General features: G+C 43.1%; 1 protein-coding gene across 2 annotated transcripts in view; it reads left to right on the top strand.

The window, feature by feature from the left end:
* Positions 1-4442, top strand: part of CDC14B (cell division cycle 14B) — a 39430-nt gene extending 34988 nt beyond the window's left edge. Inside the window, exon 13 of one of the 2 annotated variants that reach the window (XM_054398264.1) lies at positions 4262-4442. In XM_054398264.1, coding sequence (XP_054254239.1) covers positions 4262-4298 — 37 coding nt within the window. In that variant the 3' untranslated portion in view covers positions 4299-4442. Of the gene's footprint in view, positions 1-4258 lie in introns of both variants that reach the window. The other variant, XM_054398263.1, reaches the window with a different exon arrangement.
* Positions 4443-19128: the final 14686 nt, after the last annotated feature.

The following is a 19128-nucleotide window of genomic DNA, read 5'->3' as shown; positions in this document are numbered from 1 at the left end:
TTGCCATTTCATCCTTCAGGCTGTTGGACACTATCATAGAATGCCTCCAGAAAGAATTCTCAACCAAAACATCCATTTATAGCTAAAGCTCTATTCTACCTTTGCAGAGAGAACTTAGGGAATTTCAACCCTGTTCATAACATTCACTGCATTCTCTTTGCAGAACATCTCCAGCTGCCATCTACAAAAAAAACCAGTACTGGTGGACACAAAATATTATGTCTCATGGTTAAAGTAACACTGTTGCTAAAATGCAACAAATCGCATTACTAAAGTGTTATTATTCACAGCCTTTTTCTGTAGATGCTCTTGTTTCTCCAGCTAAAACATCTTCCTTGTAAATTTGCCTGTTATTGAGAAGTTCATATTTGTACTAAATTACAGCTGAAAGTCCTTTCTGTGTTCCCAAACATGAGGATTATGTGTATAGTAAATAGTTAATGAGACACAAAATCTTGAGTGGTGAAGGAATTATAGTCGATAGCATCATAGAATTATTTTGGTTGGAGAAGACCTTTAAGATCATCAAATGCAACCATTATTTAACTCTACCAAGTCTGGAGCTAAAGCATGTCCCTTAGCACCACATCTGTGTGTTTTTTGAAAAAAACACCTCCAGGGGTGGGGATTCAAACATCTGCCTGGGGAGCCTGTTCCAGTGTTTGGTTAAGTCTTTCAGGGAAGAAGCTTCTTCTAATATCCAATCTAAACCTCTCTGCTACAACTTGAGGCCGTGTCCTGTCATCCAATCACTTGTTGATAGGAACAGCTGTAGAGAGCAATAAGGGTTCCCCACAGCCTGCTTTTCTTCATACAACTGCAGTTTCCACAGCTACTCCTTGGAAGACTTGTGCTCCAGACCCTTCACCTTCTCAGGACACATTCCAGCACCAAAATGTCCTTCTTGGAGTGAGGGACCCAAAACTGAATGCAGTACTCAATCACTACAATCTCTTTCCTGGTCCCTCTGGCTACACTGTTCCTGATACATGCCAGGATGATGTTGGTCTTCTTGGCCATCTGAGCACATTGCTGACTCACAATCAACTGGCCGTCACTCAACAGCCCCAACTCCCTTTTTACTGGACAGCTTTTCAACGACTCTTTCCCAAGACTATGCTGTTGCAGGGGGTTGTTGTGACCCAGGCGCAGGACCGGGCACTTGACCTTGTTGAATCTCAGACCATTTGCCTTGGCCCACTGATGCAAGCTATCCAGGAGCCTCTGTAGAGCCCAATTTGGTGTCATCTGCAAACTTACTGAGGATTCACTCAATTCCCTTATCCAGGTCATAGACAAAGATATTAAAGAGAATTGTCCCCAAAAACCAAGCCCTGAGTTTCACCACTAGTGACTGCCCACCAGCTGGATTTAACTTCATTCACCACCACTCTTTGGGCCCAGCCATCCAGATAGTTTTTAACCCAGTCACGCTTCCACCCATCCACGTCAGGATCAGCCAATTTCTTCAGGAGGATGCTGTGGGAGACAGTGTCAAAGGCTTTACGAAAGTCCAGATAAACATCCACAGCCTTTCCCTCATCCACTAAGTAGGTTGCCTTGTAATAGAAAGAGATCAGGTTTGTCAAACAGGAACCCATGCTGACTGAGCCTGATCACCTGATTGCGCAGCACATGTTGCATAAGGGCATTCAAGATGATCTGCTCCATGTCTTTCACTGGCACCAAGGTCAGACTGACAGGTCTGTAGCCCTTCCTGCAGATGCACGTCATGTTTGCTGATCTCCAGTCAGCTGGGACCTGTTCAGCTACCCGGGACTGCTGATAAATGATGGAAAGTGGCTTGGTGAGCACTTCTGCTAACTCCCTCAGTATGCTTGGATGTATGCCATCTTGCCCCAGAGACAGGTGTATGTCTAAGTGGTGCAGCAGGTCAGTAACCTTTTTGCCTCTTGGATTATGGTGTCTTCGTTCTGCTTGCCATCCCTATCTTGCAGCTCAGGGGGCTGGCTATCCATTGAACAACTGATCTTGTTACTGAAGATGGAGGCAAGATACTGAGTACCTCAGCCTTTTCCCCATCCTTGAGCACTGTTCCCCCCTGTATCCTATAAAGGACAGATTCCCCTCGGTCCTCCTTTTGTTGGTAATATATTTGGAGAAGGATTTCCTCTTCTCTTTAACAGATGAAGCCAGATTAGCTTCCAGTTGGGCTTTGGCCTTTCCAGTTTTCTCCCTTCATAGCCTCACGACAATCTCTTAGCCTTCCTAAGTGACCTTCCCCTTCTTCCAACAACCATAAACTCTCCTATTCTTCCTAAATCTCTCTATGCAGCCAGGCCAGCCTTATTCCCCACCAACTCATATTTCAGCTCATGGGGATGGCCTGTACCTGTGCCTCTAATGCTTCCCTCATCCACAAGTCCTGTCCTTCTCTGTTCACAAACAGCAGGTCCAGTAGAGTGCCTTCCCTAGTTAGCTCCATCACCAGCTGCATGAGGAAGTTGTCCTTCACACACCCTAGGAACCTTCAGTAATTGCTCCATCTCTGCTTTGTTACAGTTCCAGCAGACATCAGGGAAATTGATGTCCCCAACAAGAACAAGGACAAGCAATCATGAAACTTCTCCCAGATGCCTGAAGAATATTTTATCTTTCTCTTTTTCCTGATTGGTGGTCTGTGGCAGACTCTCCCACCAGTATGTCTGCCTTGTTGGCCTTCTTCCTGATTCTTATGCATAAACACTCAACCCTATTGTCATCATCATTAATCTCAACACAGTCAAAACACCCTCACATACAGGGCCACCACACCACCTCTCTCCTCTCCCAAAGCCCTGCTGGTGACATCAGGCTCAGAGCCAGTCATTGATCTGCTAGCCCCTTCCTATTTATTCCTTCATCACTCCCCACAACTTGGGGGGTAGAGAAGAACACTCCCTGTGCTCCCAATCCCTTAACCTGTCATCCCAAGGCACTGAAGTCTCTCTTCAGTGGTCTTGGACTTCTTGTTGTTACTTCATTATTGCCAGCCTGAAAGATCAGCAGTGGATAGTAGCCTGAGGGCTGTACTAGGTAAGGAAGCTTTCTCCTTTCATCACAGGCCCCACCCAGGCAGCAGACTTCTCTAAGAAATGGGTCCAGTCTGCATATCAGTCCTTCCACTCCCTTCAGAACTGAGTCACCTATGACTCCCTGTGAGTGACCCCAGACACCCATCTTCTGTTTTTCAATGAGGAGGTTTTGAAGTATATGTAGACCAACTAAACCTCAGCGTCACCTCCAGGTGAACCTTCATCCTTGTAATTATTCACTTACCCTTGCAGAGCACTGTACCTGTTCTGCAAGGGCGCCTGGGAAGCTAGGGTACTTGCTAGGGAGACAAAACTGGGTTGCCTTTTGTGGTAGGCAGGGTCTTGTTGCCATTGACTTCTAAGTAACCACAGTCAAGAGAGACACGGAATTCTCTGTGTCATGGGTCCTGTCTGCCTGTTTGGTTTGTTTCAGAGAAGGCAGGATGTGACTCCCAAGAGATTATCTCACATTCCCTGGTGGTTCTCAACCTACTAACCTCCTCTTGGACCTTCATCACTAAGCAGAGGAGTTCTTCTACTTGAGCACAGTTTTGACAGGCTTGCTCACTGCTGCCATTTGCTATTTGCTAATATTAAGAATGGGCCACATTCTGAGACTGACACCGGGTGCTTAAGGGAATGCAGGATTGCCAAAAAAATCATGGGTGGTCTGATGGAAAATACATTAAAACTATTGCATGGATTGCTGCTTTGTTAATCAGAGAGGAATATCACAAAGAGGAATGTGCTTTAAAAATCTCATACCTTCTTGCTTTGTTGGGAACAGTAAAGCAGCCTTCTGCACCATTGCTGAAACACTGAAAACTAGCTGCAGCATTTCAGAGCTTGTCTGTATGTAATCCTAATCTACTTTTTTAAAAATAAGTATTTCTTTACTATTCCTTCTACTTTTCCTACAGTCTGGTATCTCAGAGGGAGAGAAAGAAAAGGAGTGCTTTACAGCAAAAGCACTTAATGAGTTTATGCTACTTTGAATCCTCTGTTTCTTTTGTGTACAGAATGGAACCTTCAAGTTGTCTGTGATCAGACCAGTCCATGCCTTCTTTACAACCAATATTGCTGTGTTTGTAAATGCTGTGACTTTCATCTTCTGTTTCTTTCTTTGAAGGTTTGTTTGCTCATTTTACCTTGCCAGAAATGTTTGCTTGAAATACATACTGGGTACATATTTAACTTTTTTCTTCAACTATGTTTTATTTCAGCAGCCAATCCGTTCCAAGGACTAGAACAGTGTTGCGTTAAATTTCAAATAAGCAACCAGTGTTGAAGAGGATATTCAGGAATGAAGGGGATATGTCTAGAGAGGACTTGATGCAGTTCAAGGAAGATTATTTTGATTCCATTTTTCATCAGAAGAGAAACACTTGTAGAATAAAATGAACTATCACCATGCTTGGTAGATACTTTCCTAATGTGCTAACACTTCCTCAGAAAAAACCAACAATATCTGTGTACATTCAGACTCAGGTGTACATGCTTAAACTCTCTATTATAAAGAGGGCTTGCTAGTATGTATGATGCATGTGTACAAATTGTGATGGCAATCAATGTAGATGCTGACAACAAGAACTGAAAAGACGGTGGGAGCTTTTAAATACATAAATCTCTGTTGTCTATTTAGACTGGGCTTAAGTCTCCACTAAAGAATGTGAACGAACCACAAAAGGTTTTTTCTTACAGTATTGGTATTCTCCTGTGTTAATGGCCTGTTCTTTCTTATTTTGTATGAGGTTTTATATGAAGCCACAGTATCAAGCACACAAATCAACTATTGTCCACTGAAGAATGATTTGTTTTCAAATGTTTTGTGGTTTCTTTATTTTGAAAAAAATAACTATAAGCAATTAACTTCATAGACTAGAATCATAGAATGGTTTGGGCTGGAAAGAACCTTAAAGGTCATCTAGTTCCAATCCCCCTGACGTGGGCAGGGACACATTCTACTAGACCAGGTTGCTCAAAGCCTCAAAGCCTTGAACACTTCCAGTGATGGGGAATCCATAACTTCTCTAAGCAAGTTGTTTCAGGGTCTCAGCACCCTCACAGGGAAGATTTTTTTTACTGACATCTATCTTTTTCTCAGTTTAAAACCATAATTTCTCTTCCTGTCACTACACTCTCTGATAAAGAGACCTTCCCCATCTTTCTTGTAGGCCCCATTTGGTACTGAAAGGCTGCTGCTATGTCTCTCCCTTTCCCTCTTCCTCTCCTTCTGTTCCAAGCAGAACCTCCCCAACTCTCTCAGCCTGTCCTCACAGAGTAGCTCCAGCCCTTTGATATCTTTGTGGGCCTCCTCTTGACCTGTTGGAGCAGGTCCATGTCTTTCTTACACTGAGGACCCCAGAGCTGAACACAGTACTCCAGGTGAGGTCTCAAAGTGGAGCAGAGGCAGAATCACAGGTATTACTTCCGAGTCAACACTCACTGTTTTTAACAGTAATAGATTTTTAGTTGATCACAACCAGTGACTCTTTGTGGTGGTTTGGTGCTGGCTGGGGCCAAATGCCCACCAAAGCCACTGTCACTCCCCTTCTTAGATGGACAGGGGAGAGGAGAAAATATAACAAAATGCTGGTAATAAGGTAGAAGCAATTTAATAATGCTAAGCACAAACAAAAGGTCGCATGGAAGCAAAAGCAAACATGTTATCCTCTACTTCCCATCAGCAGACAGTGTTCAAGTCTTGGGAATCAGGCATCTAAGGGTAGCGGTTGCTCTGGAGGACAGATGCCATGGATGAACATCCCCCACTTCCTTCTTCATTCTTATATCTGAGCTGATGTCATATGGCATGGAATACCCCTTTGGCCAGTTTGGGTCAGCTGGCTCAACTGTGCCCCCTCCCAAGATCTTGTCCACCCTTCAGCATACTCTTGGGGCAGGGAAATGTTGGAAAAGCACAGCCTGGATGCTTGTTCAGCAGCAGCCAAAACACTGGTGTGTTATCAACAACCAGCTACAGCACTGCAAAACACAGTACTAGAAAGGTGCTGTGAGGAGAATTCACTCCAGCTCGGCCAAACCCAATACAATTTCCACCCATTATTCCATACCATTTGCATCATGCTCAAGTTCCACACAGTTCAGTACATTTTACTGTCTCGATTGATTCTCATACTTAAATCTCTTCTTGCTTAAAGTCATTACTTAAACTACATGTTTAAACCTTCTCAATACCCAACACGCAGATTTATACATTTCGATCAGTATCCCAGTCCTTTAATAGATAGATGCTTTTCACTCCTCCAGATGTTACTTGGGACTGTTCAGGACAGGAGAAGCAGGATATTCCACTGTTGGGTACCAACACCATCTTGATTTCGGCCACTGTGTCACTGTTGTTTCTTGCGTTTCTGAGTCCTTATCGCATCACTTCCTGTAACATGCAACTCACATTCAAAGATATTTTTCACCCAGTGTTTAATCTTGAGGCACACACCAAGTCTCCCCACCCCTTCTCATTACCCACAAAGTACATCCAGGCCCCTGAGCAAGGACAATCCCACAAATGGGTTTGCCTTTCCCCATGGGAGGAGCAACCCACACTGCCTTTCCCAGCCACTCTCCCATGTGCACTGCAGGGACCTTCTCTCTTCCCACAGTATGTAAAGGTTCTGGTGGGGCAGAACCATGACAGTTTGCAGATCCTCTGGAATTAAGCAGCCAAGTGACTTCTGCTAAATTTGCATCCCAGTGCTTCCATGTCCCATTACCCAGTGCTCTCAGCATAGCCTTTAACAGTCCATTATATCTTTCAGTCTTCCCAGAGGCTTGCAGGTGTGATACACCCACTCAATGCTGTGTTTCTTGGCCCAGGAACTGAGGCCATTGTTTTTGAAGTCAGTCCCATTGTAGGATTTGATTCTTTCCAGGGTGCCATGTCACCACAGGATTTGCCTTTCGAGGCCTAAGATGGTGTTCCAGGCAGTGGCATGGTTTACAGGGTATGTTTTCAACCAACCTGTAGTTGGCTCTGCCATGGTGAGAATGTAGTATTTGTCCTGGCATGTTCATGGCTGTTGTCCAATGTAGTCAATCTGCCAGGCCTCACCATAGCAAAAACCCAGCCACTGCCCTTTGTTCCAGCAAGACATAACTCTGGTGGCTCTCTTGATTGCAGCACGTTTCACAGTCATGCATGATCTGTGTGATGGCTTCCATGGTCATGTCCACCCCTCAGTCACAAGCCCATCTATATATTGCATCTCTTCCTAGATGTACTGAAGTTTCGTAGGCCTGTCGAGATACAAACAGCTCACCTTTATGCTCCCAGTCCAATCCACCTGAGCTATATCAGTTCTGGCAGCCTTGTCTCCTTTCTCATTGTTTAGGTGTTCTTCATTAGCAATGGCTCTTAGGTACATGAGCATCAACATGACATACTTTCAGAGTCGTGTTTTCTATCCAAGAGCAATGTCCTGCCATAATGAAGGAGCCCTGGATGTCTTACCACTGCATTGCCAATTTATCTTCTTGTCCATTGCTTCTTTTTCAGTACTGGGGCAATCGCTCTGGTTGTTGTTTGAGTTCCCATCTCAACCATGGGTTACTTGCCTCTTCTGGGGTGAAGTCCCAGGCTATGGGGGGTGATAACTGTCCTAGGAATCTACCCAAATCCTTCCACACACCCTGCTTCCCAGGGACTGGCTTCTTCAGGGCACATTCAGAACTTCCTCACCCAAAAGCTGCTCCTTTCATGCCGTGGTGGCACCAGGTCCCACAAAGCCCGTAACATGTCAGTGATACTGATCAGCGGTATTGAAGAGCTCATATAAGGATGAACCAGAACATTGGGGCCTGCATAATAAAACTCTCTATATTCATCTTGAGCAGGGAGAAAGAGATGATAATCCCCTCAACATAGCTCCCAAAGAACAACAGACCTACCAGGAAAAAACACATAGCCATTATCTGTCTTGACATGTTGCCAGACAAAGGAAATGTTGCAAAACAAAGTAATCCTGCTAGCAAGCTCCATGACTTGCACAGGAGCTTGTATCCTAACTAAAGCAGGCTTAAAGCAAAGCTGCAGTTATGTAAAATTCCCTGGCCAATGCACCTAAAAGGACTCTGGCAGTTTGGCCCTGGCTGGGCCCTTTGTCACTCCTGTTTTTTGGTGGACAGGGGAGAAGGGAAACTGTAACAAAAGGCCAGTAATAATATATAAGCAAATTACTAATGCAAAACACAAGCAGAAGCCATGTGCAGAAGCAAAATCAAACATCAAAAAGATGATTTCTCTGCTTCCCATCAGCAGGCAGTGGTCAGTTACTTGTAGGAAGCAGGGTTCTACGTGTAGCAGTTGCTCTGGAGGACAGACACCAGGGATGAATATCTCCCCACTTCCTTCTTTTACTTAGCTTATATACTTGAGCTGATATTGTATGACATGGAATACCCCTTTGGCCAGTTTGGATCAGCTGTCTCAGCTGTGTCCCCTCCCAAAATCTGGCCCACTCCTCAGCATACTCTTGGACCAGGGAAATGTTGGAAAAGCACAGCCTGAGTGCTCATTCAGCAGTAGCCAAAACTCTGGTGCATTACCAACACCCAGCTACAGCACTGCAAAACACAGCACTAGAAAGATGCTGTGAGGAGAATTAACTCCAGCTCAGCCAAACCAATGCAGTCTTTCAATTAGTTGTAATTGCTTTAACTCTGGTATGATTTTAAGGGAGACGTAAAACAGCTTACCATTTAAAGCAGTGCACTAATATTGAAATGTCATTACAGTTCCTTTTGCTGTCTTCAAGTCTTTTAGGTGATGTGGTAGATTACAGTATCTCAGATATAAGAATTTTTGCGAGGTTTTACTGGTACACTTGATAAAATGTGGATATCAATGGTTTTTAGCTTTGAGACATGAGAGTAGCATACCAAAAAAAAAAAAAAAGGAAAATAAGCTTGCTGGTAATGGAACTCAGGGCCAGGTATAAATTTTAACATTGAGTTTAACACTTCAAAAATGAGAGCTTACCTCTGTTAAAAGCAGTGTCATTTTCAGAGGAATCTGTCCAAGACTGAAATTTTGATCCACTACAAGAGTGTCTTCAAACACAGAAGGCATTTTTTCTCTACCAATTTTTGTATTATGAAATCTCAAAGCTGGCTTTGCAGTGATTTACTCTGTCAGCTGAAGTTTATAGCTGCATATCCCTCAGATAAAGACTGTTACCACATAGCCTTAAATATGCTACGGCTGATTTAGTGACTCTTATAATGGAAAGTAAAAGAAACGAGAGAGCTGAAATGTTAGCAATGAAATAACTGAAGTTTTTAAAGATACAGATTACCTCTCCAAGAGGGATAATTTTCTGAATGTAAATGAGCAGGTTCAGTGACTAGTGTCAAAATACATTCATTTAAATTAAAGCTTTCTGTTAGGCTGGTGATTATTGAATGCAAATATGAATAACCAGATACTGGCTTGAAAACATTTTGTGGCAAGAGCATTATGAATTGAGAAGAAGCGAGATGTGAAGGGTTAGTAAGCTTACATCCCTGAATTTGGATAGTCAGAATTTGGAAATATGAAGGCAAAGAAAACTTAAGAGGCTAGTATGGTGTAAAATAAACAGAACACTGAGGCTCAGAACCTAGATATTTCTTGATTTCCTTGGAATCTTCACCCTTCCACTGTTTTTTTTGGTGAAAAGCACCTAAAAGAGAGGGACGGAATTCACCCTGACACAATTAAAATTTCTTGGAGGTGGTTGGTTTGGGTTTTTTTAACATGGGCCACTTGCCCAAAAGTTGAAATACAGGTAACCACGATAGTAGGTATATTGTGCAAATATTAATCCCTGTTTATTTTTTAACACAATTTATGTCCTAGAAGGCACAAGAGATAAAACTAGTGAGGTGAGAAGGTATGAATCAAAACAGGAAAGATTTAGTAATATTTACTGTGTTTGGCTCTCAGCTGATCTTCCTTTTTAGCATCTTTGTTTTTAACCTAAAATAATCAAGCGTATTTCATATCCCTCCTAAATTTCAAATTGGAATTGAAATGCTACTTTTTAAAGTAGGCATCAGAGCTATTCCAGGTTCATCAGAAGTAAATCTGCATAAAACAAGTGCCCCCCTCCCCCCCCCGCCACAGAACAGCACTAGCTAAACGAAAACTGATGTTTGACATGAATGTATTTTAGAATACCCCATCCATAACCCAGTATCTTGGAGAGAAAGAGAGAAATGTGAAAGGGATTGTACATCTGAAGTCTCCAAGCAGCCTTTTATGGAAAATTAACTCCTTACCTCATTGTGTTCCATTTGACTATATTGTTTAGTTTGTTCTTCTTAATTTTTAGTACTTTGTCTAGCATTTTTATTATACCAAAGCTATCCTAAGGACAAGAATGAAGAGTGGACATGGGTGAGGGAGTCCTTGATTTCTAAATCTTCTTTGAATTGTGAAGTAGTATGTGCCAAAACAGAATGTGCGGTGGCAGCTGCAACACCATCGTACTGCAGGGTAGATGAAGGAAGTTATTTCTGCTGTCACCAATTATGATTTTTCCTTGGAAATTCTGTCCCCTCTTTCAAGTACATGGCATCTCCCCTGATCTCTATTGAAAAGTGTGCAGCATAATTCAAAAGTTGTAAGATCTTGAGTCAAATTGCTAGCTTCCTTTACAGCATCAATAACTTGCCAGATGTTAACCCATTCCTTGTCTTTGCATCAGTATGACCACAGAAAGTGCTGCTGATTAAAACAAACAAACAAAAAACCACCAAGAGACTCCTGCATTGAAATAGGGGGGAACCAAGACAAACAAATAAAAAACCCCAAACAAACAAAAAAGAGTGATGCTGACCAGTTTATTGCACTGCAGTTTTTATATTAATGGTGTGCAGACTGTCTTGGATAAACTCATGTAAAGACTGTAAAGTCCTAGAATTTCTTGACTAATCAGTGCTGTTCATCCTGATTATTTTAAAACTGTATATTTCTATTCATATTTTTTAACTTGGATTGACAGAATGGGAATTTATTTTGCTGAAGGTATTTTTAAGATAAAGCTTCATATTATCTTGTAATACTAAGTAGTTCAAAATGTGTTTGTGTCTCATTTGAAAATACTGCATATTGTATTTAATTTTATACAAGATATTGACTAGTGACAATTGTAAACATGAATTGTGTAAAATTAAAAATAATAACCACAAATTTGTTTTCTCACTTTTATGTCCAGCATTCTACAAAAAAAAAATAAAATCAGGACAAACTCATCATATCTGTACCACACTGACTAATATTCTCTGAAAAATAATGCAAGAGTCTCAGCTGCCTGAAATAATTAAAGTACAATCCTTATAACATGCACTTTAATCATTTCAAAAATAGAGAACTTGTGACTCTACATTTCAGGGGACTCACACTGGAAAATGATAGTAATTGCATTTTAATTGTTGGAACACTGAAACAGTAAAAAATCATGGATAGGACAGGAGAATGGGGTTCTAGGTAATTTGTTTCCTTCTTCTGTGATCATGTAGTACTCATTTTTTGTGAAACAGGCATTATATTAAATACCATATACTTTGATTCTTACTATGAAAATGAAGGTTTCTCAAAAGTAAAAGCTAAATTTTCAGAAACACTTTTTTCAAAGAGCTGATGATGGTCTAGTTCAGTCTTTATAAAAAACAAGAACTCCAAATACAATGGTAAAAAATACTGACCAAGTCAATTACTTCTAATCATTCTTACCTCACCTACATCAAAAAAGCAGAGTTTGCACACACTAAGCAGAGCCTGTTTGATAGGCAAGCTTCACTTGCTCCAAAGATACCTTTTTCTGGCTGGAAAAATCAGCAAGAAAGGTGATACTTTTTGAAACCTACATGTATGTTTAAGCAATCTTTTCCTGACAAACTAGTTGAATACAGAAGAGTAAATGATGGATTTTGGCTGAGAAAACACAGGCTTATGCATTTGATGTCCAGAGGAAAACACAGTCAAGTCCTATCATTTCACTGCATCACAGTATATCAAAGGCTGGAAGGGACCTCAAGAGATCATTGGGTCCAACCCCCCTGCCAAAGCAGGATCACTGAGGGTAGTCCACACAGGAAAGTCGCCAGAGAAGGAGACTCCACAATGCCCCTGGGCAGCCTGTTCCAGTGCTCCGTCACCCTCACTGTAAAGAAGTTTCTCCTCACGTTGAGGTGAAATCTTCTATGTTCAAGTTTGAACCCATTGTTCCTTGTCTTATCACTGTGAACCACTGAAAAGAGTCTGGCCCCCTCCACTTGACACCCACCCCTATATATAGACATTGATCAGATCCCCTCTCAGTCTTCTCAGAATAAATAACTCCAGGGATCTCAGTCTCACTTCACAGGGGAGATGCTCAAGGCCCCCAGTCATCATTGTGGCTTTCTGTAAGATTCTCTCAGGCAAGTCTCTGTCTCTCTTGAACTGGGGAATCCAAATCTGCACACAGTATTCCAGGTGTGGTCTAACCAAGGCAGAGGAGAGAGATAGAACATATAATCTATGTAAGAGTAGATTAAAATACAACATAGCAAAACTGTGCTGTGTAGAAATACTCAGCGCTGGTGTTAAAATTGTGCTTTAAGCCCAACTCATTATGAATTTGTTGAGGAGGAGATATTTGCTTTTCCTTGCATTTGTTTTTTTGGGGTTAGTTTCACACAGGTGTGACTGGAAAGGAAGCCCCTAAAACTGAGTAAGGCTGAGAAGAGATGGGTCAGAGTGATGTGCTTGTGAAGCTGAGGGAATGATGCAGCGTGTGATGGACCACAGTTGTTGCAAAGTGTTGACTTCACCTTAACACAAAAGGGACTGGAGGGTGGTCTTTGTTTTAGATAAACAGCTATTAACAGTTGAGTGGATCAGCTGGTGATGTAATTGGATTTTTAGAGTGAACGTCTCCCTGAGCTGACCAGATCAGCAGTGGGAGAGCGAATACATAGAATACAAGTCCCAGACAACTGCCAAAGGAAAATTGAAAAGAGCTTTTATAATGGGCTTGAGATGACAACAACCCTCCTATTCTTTCCAGGCGACTGCAGACACCCTGCATAGTGATAATGAGGATATCTATAGGGCCCAGTAATGGGAATCAGACTGGTATTGTGATTGAACCGTGTATTCCAATTGTTGTGTTTTGCTGAGCGTAACTTATATCTGTGTTGTTTTCAGCATGCTTCCTATCACTTTAAATCAGAAACATGACATCAGCCACCTTCATATAAGTAAATTTGGTATTGCACATGACATCCTCCATCCAAGAACTCTGTGTTGGACTGTGACAAATTGGACTCAGGGAGGACATCCATTAAGCCTGTTCTAAAGGACAGTTCCACTCCTGGTGTGTATCCTTCCTATCAAACTCTGTCACAGTCCACAAGGCTGCTAAAGAATCTCCACAACCTGGCCACTCATGAAGCAGCTCTTGTTTGTCATCCCTCAGCTTGGTATGCAGTAGCCATGCTGTACAGCAGCAATAAAAAGCAGTTCTAGGTGTCCCTAGCACCTCTGATTTCCAGCTCTTCCAATTACACCTGTTGCTGACACCAGTTATGCTACAAACAAGATAAAGTGGTAAATCCCATGCTCCTTGTGCCCTGACAGGACAAAGGGAGCAGACAGGAGATTATCTTTGGCAGCAGTTATTATTAATGCAAGAAAATTGAACACAATTGCTGCTGTTAGCGGGAGGATAGACACTATGCAAACGCACAGTTTGTGAGCTTGCTCTTACAACTCCATCGGCATTTTCATGCTATTCTCTTAAGATAGCAGGGCAGGTCCATGATTTTCTACTCAGCGGCAGGGTTCAGTCTCCTCATGGTCCCTCCTTCAAATAGTTTGCTCTCCAGACCCACTTGTGTGTCTTCCCAAGCTGAGATTCATCTTTCATTGTTCTTCCCAAAATGTCATACTTCTAGGCCTGAATCGCTACTCAACGAAAAAGCTGACATCTCTCCTGGCACCATGCTTCTAGATACTTTTTGTCCACCTCTTCCACATGAACATCATCTCCATTTTAAAGTGAACTATTATTTAGTAACTGGTTTATCAGGGTTCCTTCCTCTGACTGATCAAACATTTTCCAGCCTATGATCTTAATACATTTCACTGGAAGCTTGACTGAAAAGTTTACTATGTTTTACTTCTCCTGTAACAGTTTCCAAGGTCCAGAGCCTTTGCCAGAGCTAGTAAAACCTCTGAAAGCAGTGTTCAGCTCTACCTCAGGCTGAGTACTCAATGCCTTCTTTGCCTCAATCTTTAGTAGTAAGACTAGTTGTTCAATGGATACCCAGCCCCCTGCACTGAAAATAGGGAAGGTGGGCATAATCCAAGAGGAGGTGGTTAGTGACCTGCTGCACCACTTAGACATACACATGGTTGGATAGAATACAACCAAGCATACTGAAAGAGCTGGCAGAAGTACTCACCAAATCGCTTTCCATCATTTACCTGCAGTCCTGGCTAGCTGAGGAGGTCCCAGCTGACTGGAGACTGGCAAACGTGATGTGCATCTGCAGGTAGAGCCAGAAGGACTCGGGGAACTACAGACCTGTCGGTCTGACCTTGGTGCCAGTAGAGGTCATGGAGCAGACAGATCATCCTGAGTGCTGTTATGCAGCATGTGCAGGGCAACCAGGTGATCAGGCCTAGTCACCACAGGTTCATGAGGGGCAGGTCCTGTTTGACAAACCTGATCTCTTTCTATGACAAGGTAACCTACCTAGTGGATGAGGGAAAGTCTGTGGATGTTTATCTGGACTTTTGTAAAGCATTTGATACTGTTTCCCACAGCATCCTCCTGGAGAAATTGCTCATGGCTGGGACGAGTGGATTCTTCTCCCGGTTAAAAACCTGATGGATGGACCACAAAGAGTGGTGGTGAATGAAGTTAAATCCAGTTGGTGCCCAGTCACTAGTGGTGTTCCCCAGAGCTTGGTTTTATGCAGTTTTATTTCAATATCTGGATCTATGACCTGGGTGGGAGGATTGAGTGCATCCACAGTAAGTTTGTGGATGACACCAAATTGGGCAGGAGTGTTGATCTGCTCAACAGTAGGAAGGCTCTACAGAGGGATCTGGACAGGTTGGATCAGTAGGCTGAGGCCACTTCTCTGAGATCCAACAAGGCCAAGTGCTGGGTCCTGCATTTGGGTTACAACCAACCACATGCAATGCTACAGGTTTGGGAAAGAATGGCTGGAAAGCTGCCCAGCAGAAATGTACCTGGGAGTGCTGGCTGCCAGTCAGCTGAGTGTGACGCAGCAATGTTCTCAGGCAGCCAAGAAGGCCAACAGCATTCTGACCAGCATCAAGAACTACATGGCCAGCATGAGTGGGGAAGTGGTCCTGCCCTTGTATTCACCACTGGTAAGGCCCCACCTCAAATACTGTGTTCCATTTTGAGTCACTCACTACAAGAAGGACATTGAGGTACTGGAGCATGTCCAAAGAAGAGCAATGAAGCTTGTGAAGGGTCTAGAGAGCAAGTCTTATGAGGAGTGGCTGATAGAACTGAGATTGTTTACTCTGGAAGAGGCTGAGGAGAGATCTCATAGCTCTCTAAAATTACCTGAAAGGAGGTTGTAGTGGGAGTTGGTCTCTTCTCCCTAGTATCAAGTGAAAGGATGAGAGGTAGTGGTCTGAAATTGTGCCAGGGGAGGATTAGATTGGATATTAGGAAATATTTCTTTACTCAGTAATCAGGCAATGGAATAGGCTGCCCAGGAAAGTGTTTGGAGTCACCATCCCTGAAGGTGTACAAGAAATGAGTAGACATAGCACTTTGGGACTTACTTTAATGGCCACGGTGGTGTTAGGTCAATGGTTGGATTCGATTATCTTAGAGGTCCTTTCCAACCAGAACAATTCTATGATTCTATGATACCACAAATCATCACTGCTAAAAGCAGACAGCAGCTTATTGAATCCTATTACCTAGCTGTAAAACATTGTAAAGACAAAAGAACACAGAATATACATGTTCACACTAGCTATCAAAATAGGGAGAGCAACAACTTTATTAAATTCCTTAAGTGCTAATTTGTCACAAGCAATGGTGCTATTAAATGTAATGCAGTACTTAAAGCTCCTCTGAAGACACAGCTATCTGCAACACTTGTTATATTATATCTTCAAAGTGGCATTTGTTTGCAAATAAAAGCCAGCTGAATATTTAATGTATTTCATATTCAATTCTAAGCAAGAGAGCCAGTGTAACAGTTGTCACTTCTTCCGAAGACTGAAAGTCTTCCCCTTCAAGCATGAACTGTTCTGTACTCGACCATCATGTTATTGAAAAAGCTCTAATTCCATGCCTGTTGCTCAGTGACTGAAATGTACCTTTTCTGCAAAGATCAATGTTGCTTTACTTTCAACACACTATGTATGTATGTGTATATAAAAATTTTTATGTTGATGTTTTGTGTGTATGCACATATGCCTGTCACATCTCTGAAGGGAAAAAAATAGCTTGAACATTATGCAAGAAAAATTAATAGCACAGGTGCACTAGGGCTTGATTTAGGATTTGAGCCCAAAGGCTGGCAGCCAGTGGATATTCCATGCCACAGTGATGTCATATCCACTACATAAGGCAAGGGCTGGCTGGGGCAAGGGCTGGCTCAAAGTGTTGACATAAGGAGAAATTTGACCAAAGCCTGCTAAAATAACTTTGTCATATGCATTTTATTAGCAAAATCGTGCCTGCTTACAGTGTTGCTCCATTTGCTTACATGTAAATCCTTATGTGCTCTACATGCTTCCTTTCACCTCAAGGAAACAGATCAGGACTATCATGTTGCTGTACTGGCCGGGTACTGTCGAATTACGGTATGATTGTACACATCATCAATAGGTTGAACACCAGTGCTGTCATTTGTTAACAATGTCACCCAATCGGTGGGCAGGACAGCAGAGAACACTTCCTCAGCTCTTCAGAATTGTGAATATCCTTGGTATGTCCAAGCCAGCTTGCTCTTGTTGCTGCATCTCTTGAATGTGCCCCTGGGTCTTGTCTAGAGTTACACACAGTTTTTCCCCAGAAAGCTCTTCCAAAGCTGGATAGTTATGAGTTGCAGGGGGCATGGGGGAGTCTGGGCAAGTACCTGTGCTGGTTTGAGGCCAGACAGATCCTGTCTTGCCCCGAGAGGGACAAAGAATGACACTCACAGAAACAGATTGGAGAGTGATGGAAAGTTTAAATGGAAAAGCAATTCGTGAAACTACAGAAACTAAAACCATAGTGGCAAAGATATCCCAAAGCATACAGAGCCCCTTACACAACACTCAAAGGCCTCCCAGCTCTTCCCTTCTCCCCACCTGAGGGTCTACCCAAAACCCCCAGGGCTCTTTCTTCCCCCTCACTGCTAGGCTGGTGTCAGGCTGGCCAGCTCTGAGACTGCCTCCCTGCCTTCTCCTCCTGGCATTAGGCCTAGACAGGCCTAAGAGGCCTTGAGATACTCCCCCACCATTACCTGATAAGAGAGCATCTCCAACAGGAGCAGAGAGGGAAGAAAAAGAGAAAGAGAATGACTTTGCAGATGGATTTATAGGGCACAGGATTTATGGGTAGAAATACGCCGTTTCCTGTGTCCACCTTATTGGGTTGGACACTCGGGAGGTGTAGCTTATGTGGCAGTGACAGGAGGCACCCAGCCTAAAGTGCCATAGTACCTAGGACAGTGGTTACCTCCATTGTTTTGGAATTTCAACCCTGAACAAATGCAAAATCAGGACAGACTAGTAAAGTATTTGGAAAAAATATATTGTCAGCCTCACAATTCCAGAGACAGAAATCACTGAAATGTGCCCCAGTGATGTGCCCCATGCCTACTGAGTCCTCTTTGACACTATTCAGTGCACTCAAGGGGAAGAGAAGGTCTCTACTATGAAAGACAGACCTGCAGGCCCTGTGGCTACTCAAACCCCAGCAGCAGGTGCTGCAGCTGCACCAGAGAACCAGTCTGTGCAGGCATCAGTCAATTCAGTAGAGGAAAAGAAATGCACAAAAATAACCAGCTTGCCTTACAAGGGGGAATGATGAAGTAGAGCCATCAAGAGACCAAGAGGAGCCAGAGGTAACCACCTAGTTGTTATCCCTGAGTGAGCTGTGAGACATGTGAAAGGATGTTGGCTACCATCCAGGCATATGAATTACCACTTGGTTGCTCCTGTGCTAGGATAACGCGGGCAGTGGTTTCAAATTAGAGGGCAGGGAAGCCAAGAAGCTGGGATCCCTGTCCAGGGAAGAGGGCATTGACAAGGTGATCAGAAAACGGGCAGAAGCCCTCAGCCTCTGAATGTGACTTCTATCAGGCATTAAAGACTGGCAATATGAAGAAAGTCTCTCTTCCTCTGTATGGGCCTGTATTTTGACAGTGAAGATTTTGACAGTGAAGGAAGTGTCCAGGGAGTTCCAGCAGTTCAAATAGATGTCCTACCCCCCACCTGTATGGTCCTGTATCTCAGCTATTAAGAAGAGGCACTTCCCTACCCAAGAGGGAGAATCTGGCAGGTACACTCTACAAGATACCCTGTGGTTTTACCTACATGACCATGGGGAGGACATAAGGAAGTGGAACATAAGCGACTAGCTGCACGAGTATGTGACTTAAAAGGGAAACAATCACAAAAAGTAATTCTTCCAATTCCAAAGTATCTCTTCAGTTTCCAGTGCCAAATTACTCAGGCAAGGCAAATAAGCTGATCTTGCTTCTGAGCTTCCTGAGGGGACTTCCAAGTCAGCAAGAAGGGAGTAATTCTCATCAGGATTAGAGGGACCCTGCCTCCAGCCAGGTGGAAGAAAAGCACAGCTGGTGTACTGGACCGTGTGGATCCAATGGCCTGGCAAGTCAGACCCACAAGGGTATAAGGTTCTAGCAGATACTGGTTCACAGTATACTTATGCCATCAAGCTACAAGGAGGTTGAATCCATCTGTATTTCTGGAGTCACAGGGAGATCCCAGCAGCTGTGTATTGGAGTGTATTGGAAGCTGAAGTGAGTCTAATTGGGAATGAGTGGCACAAACACTCCACTGTGACTGGCCCTGTGCATCCTTAACTCAATGCTA

The sequence above is a fragment of the Indicator indicator genome, chromosome Z, assembly GCF_027791375.1.
Source record: "Indicator indicator isolate 239-I01 chromosome Z, UM_Iind_1.1, whole genome shotgun sequence".
In the NCBI taxonomy this organism is placed as follows: Eukaryota; Metazoa; Chordata; class Aves; order Piciformes; family Indicatoridae; genus Indicator; species Indicator indicator.
The sequence above is the reverse complement of the archived record's forward strand: the minus strand, read 5'-3'. Positions and strand labels throughout refer to the sequence as shown.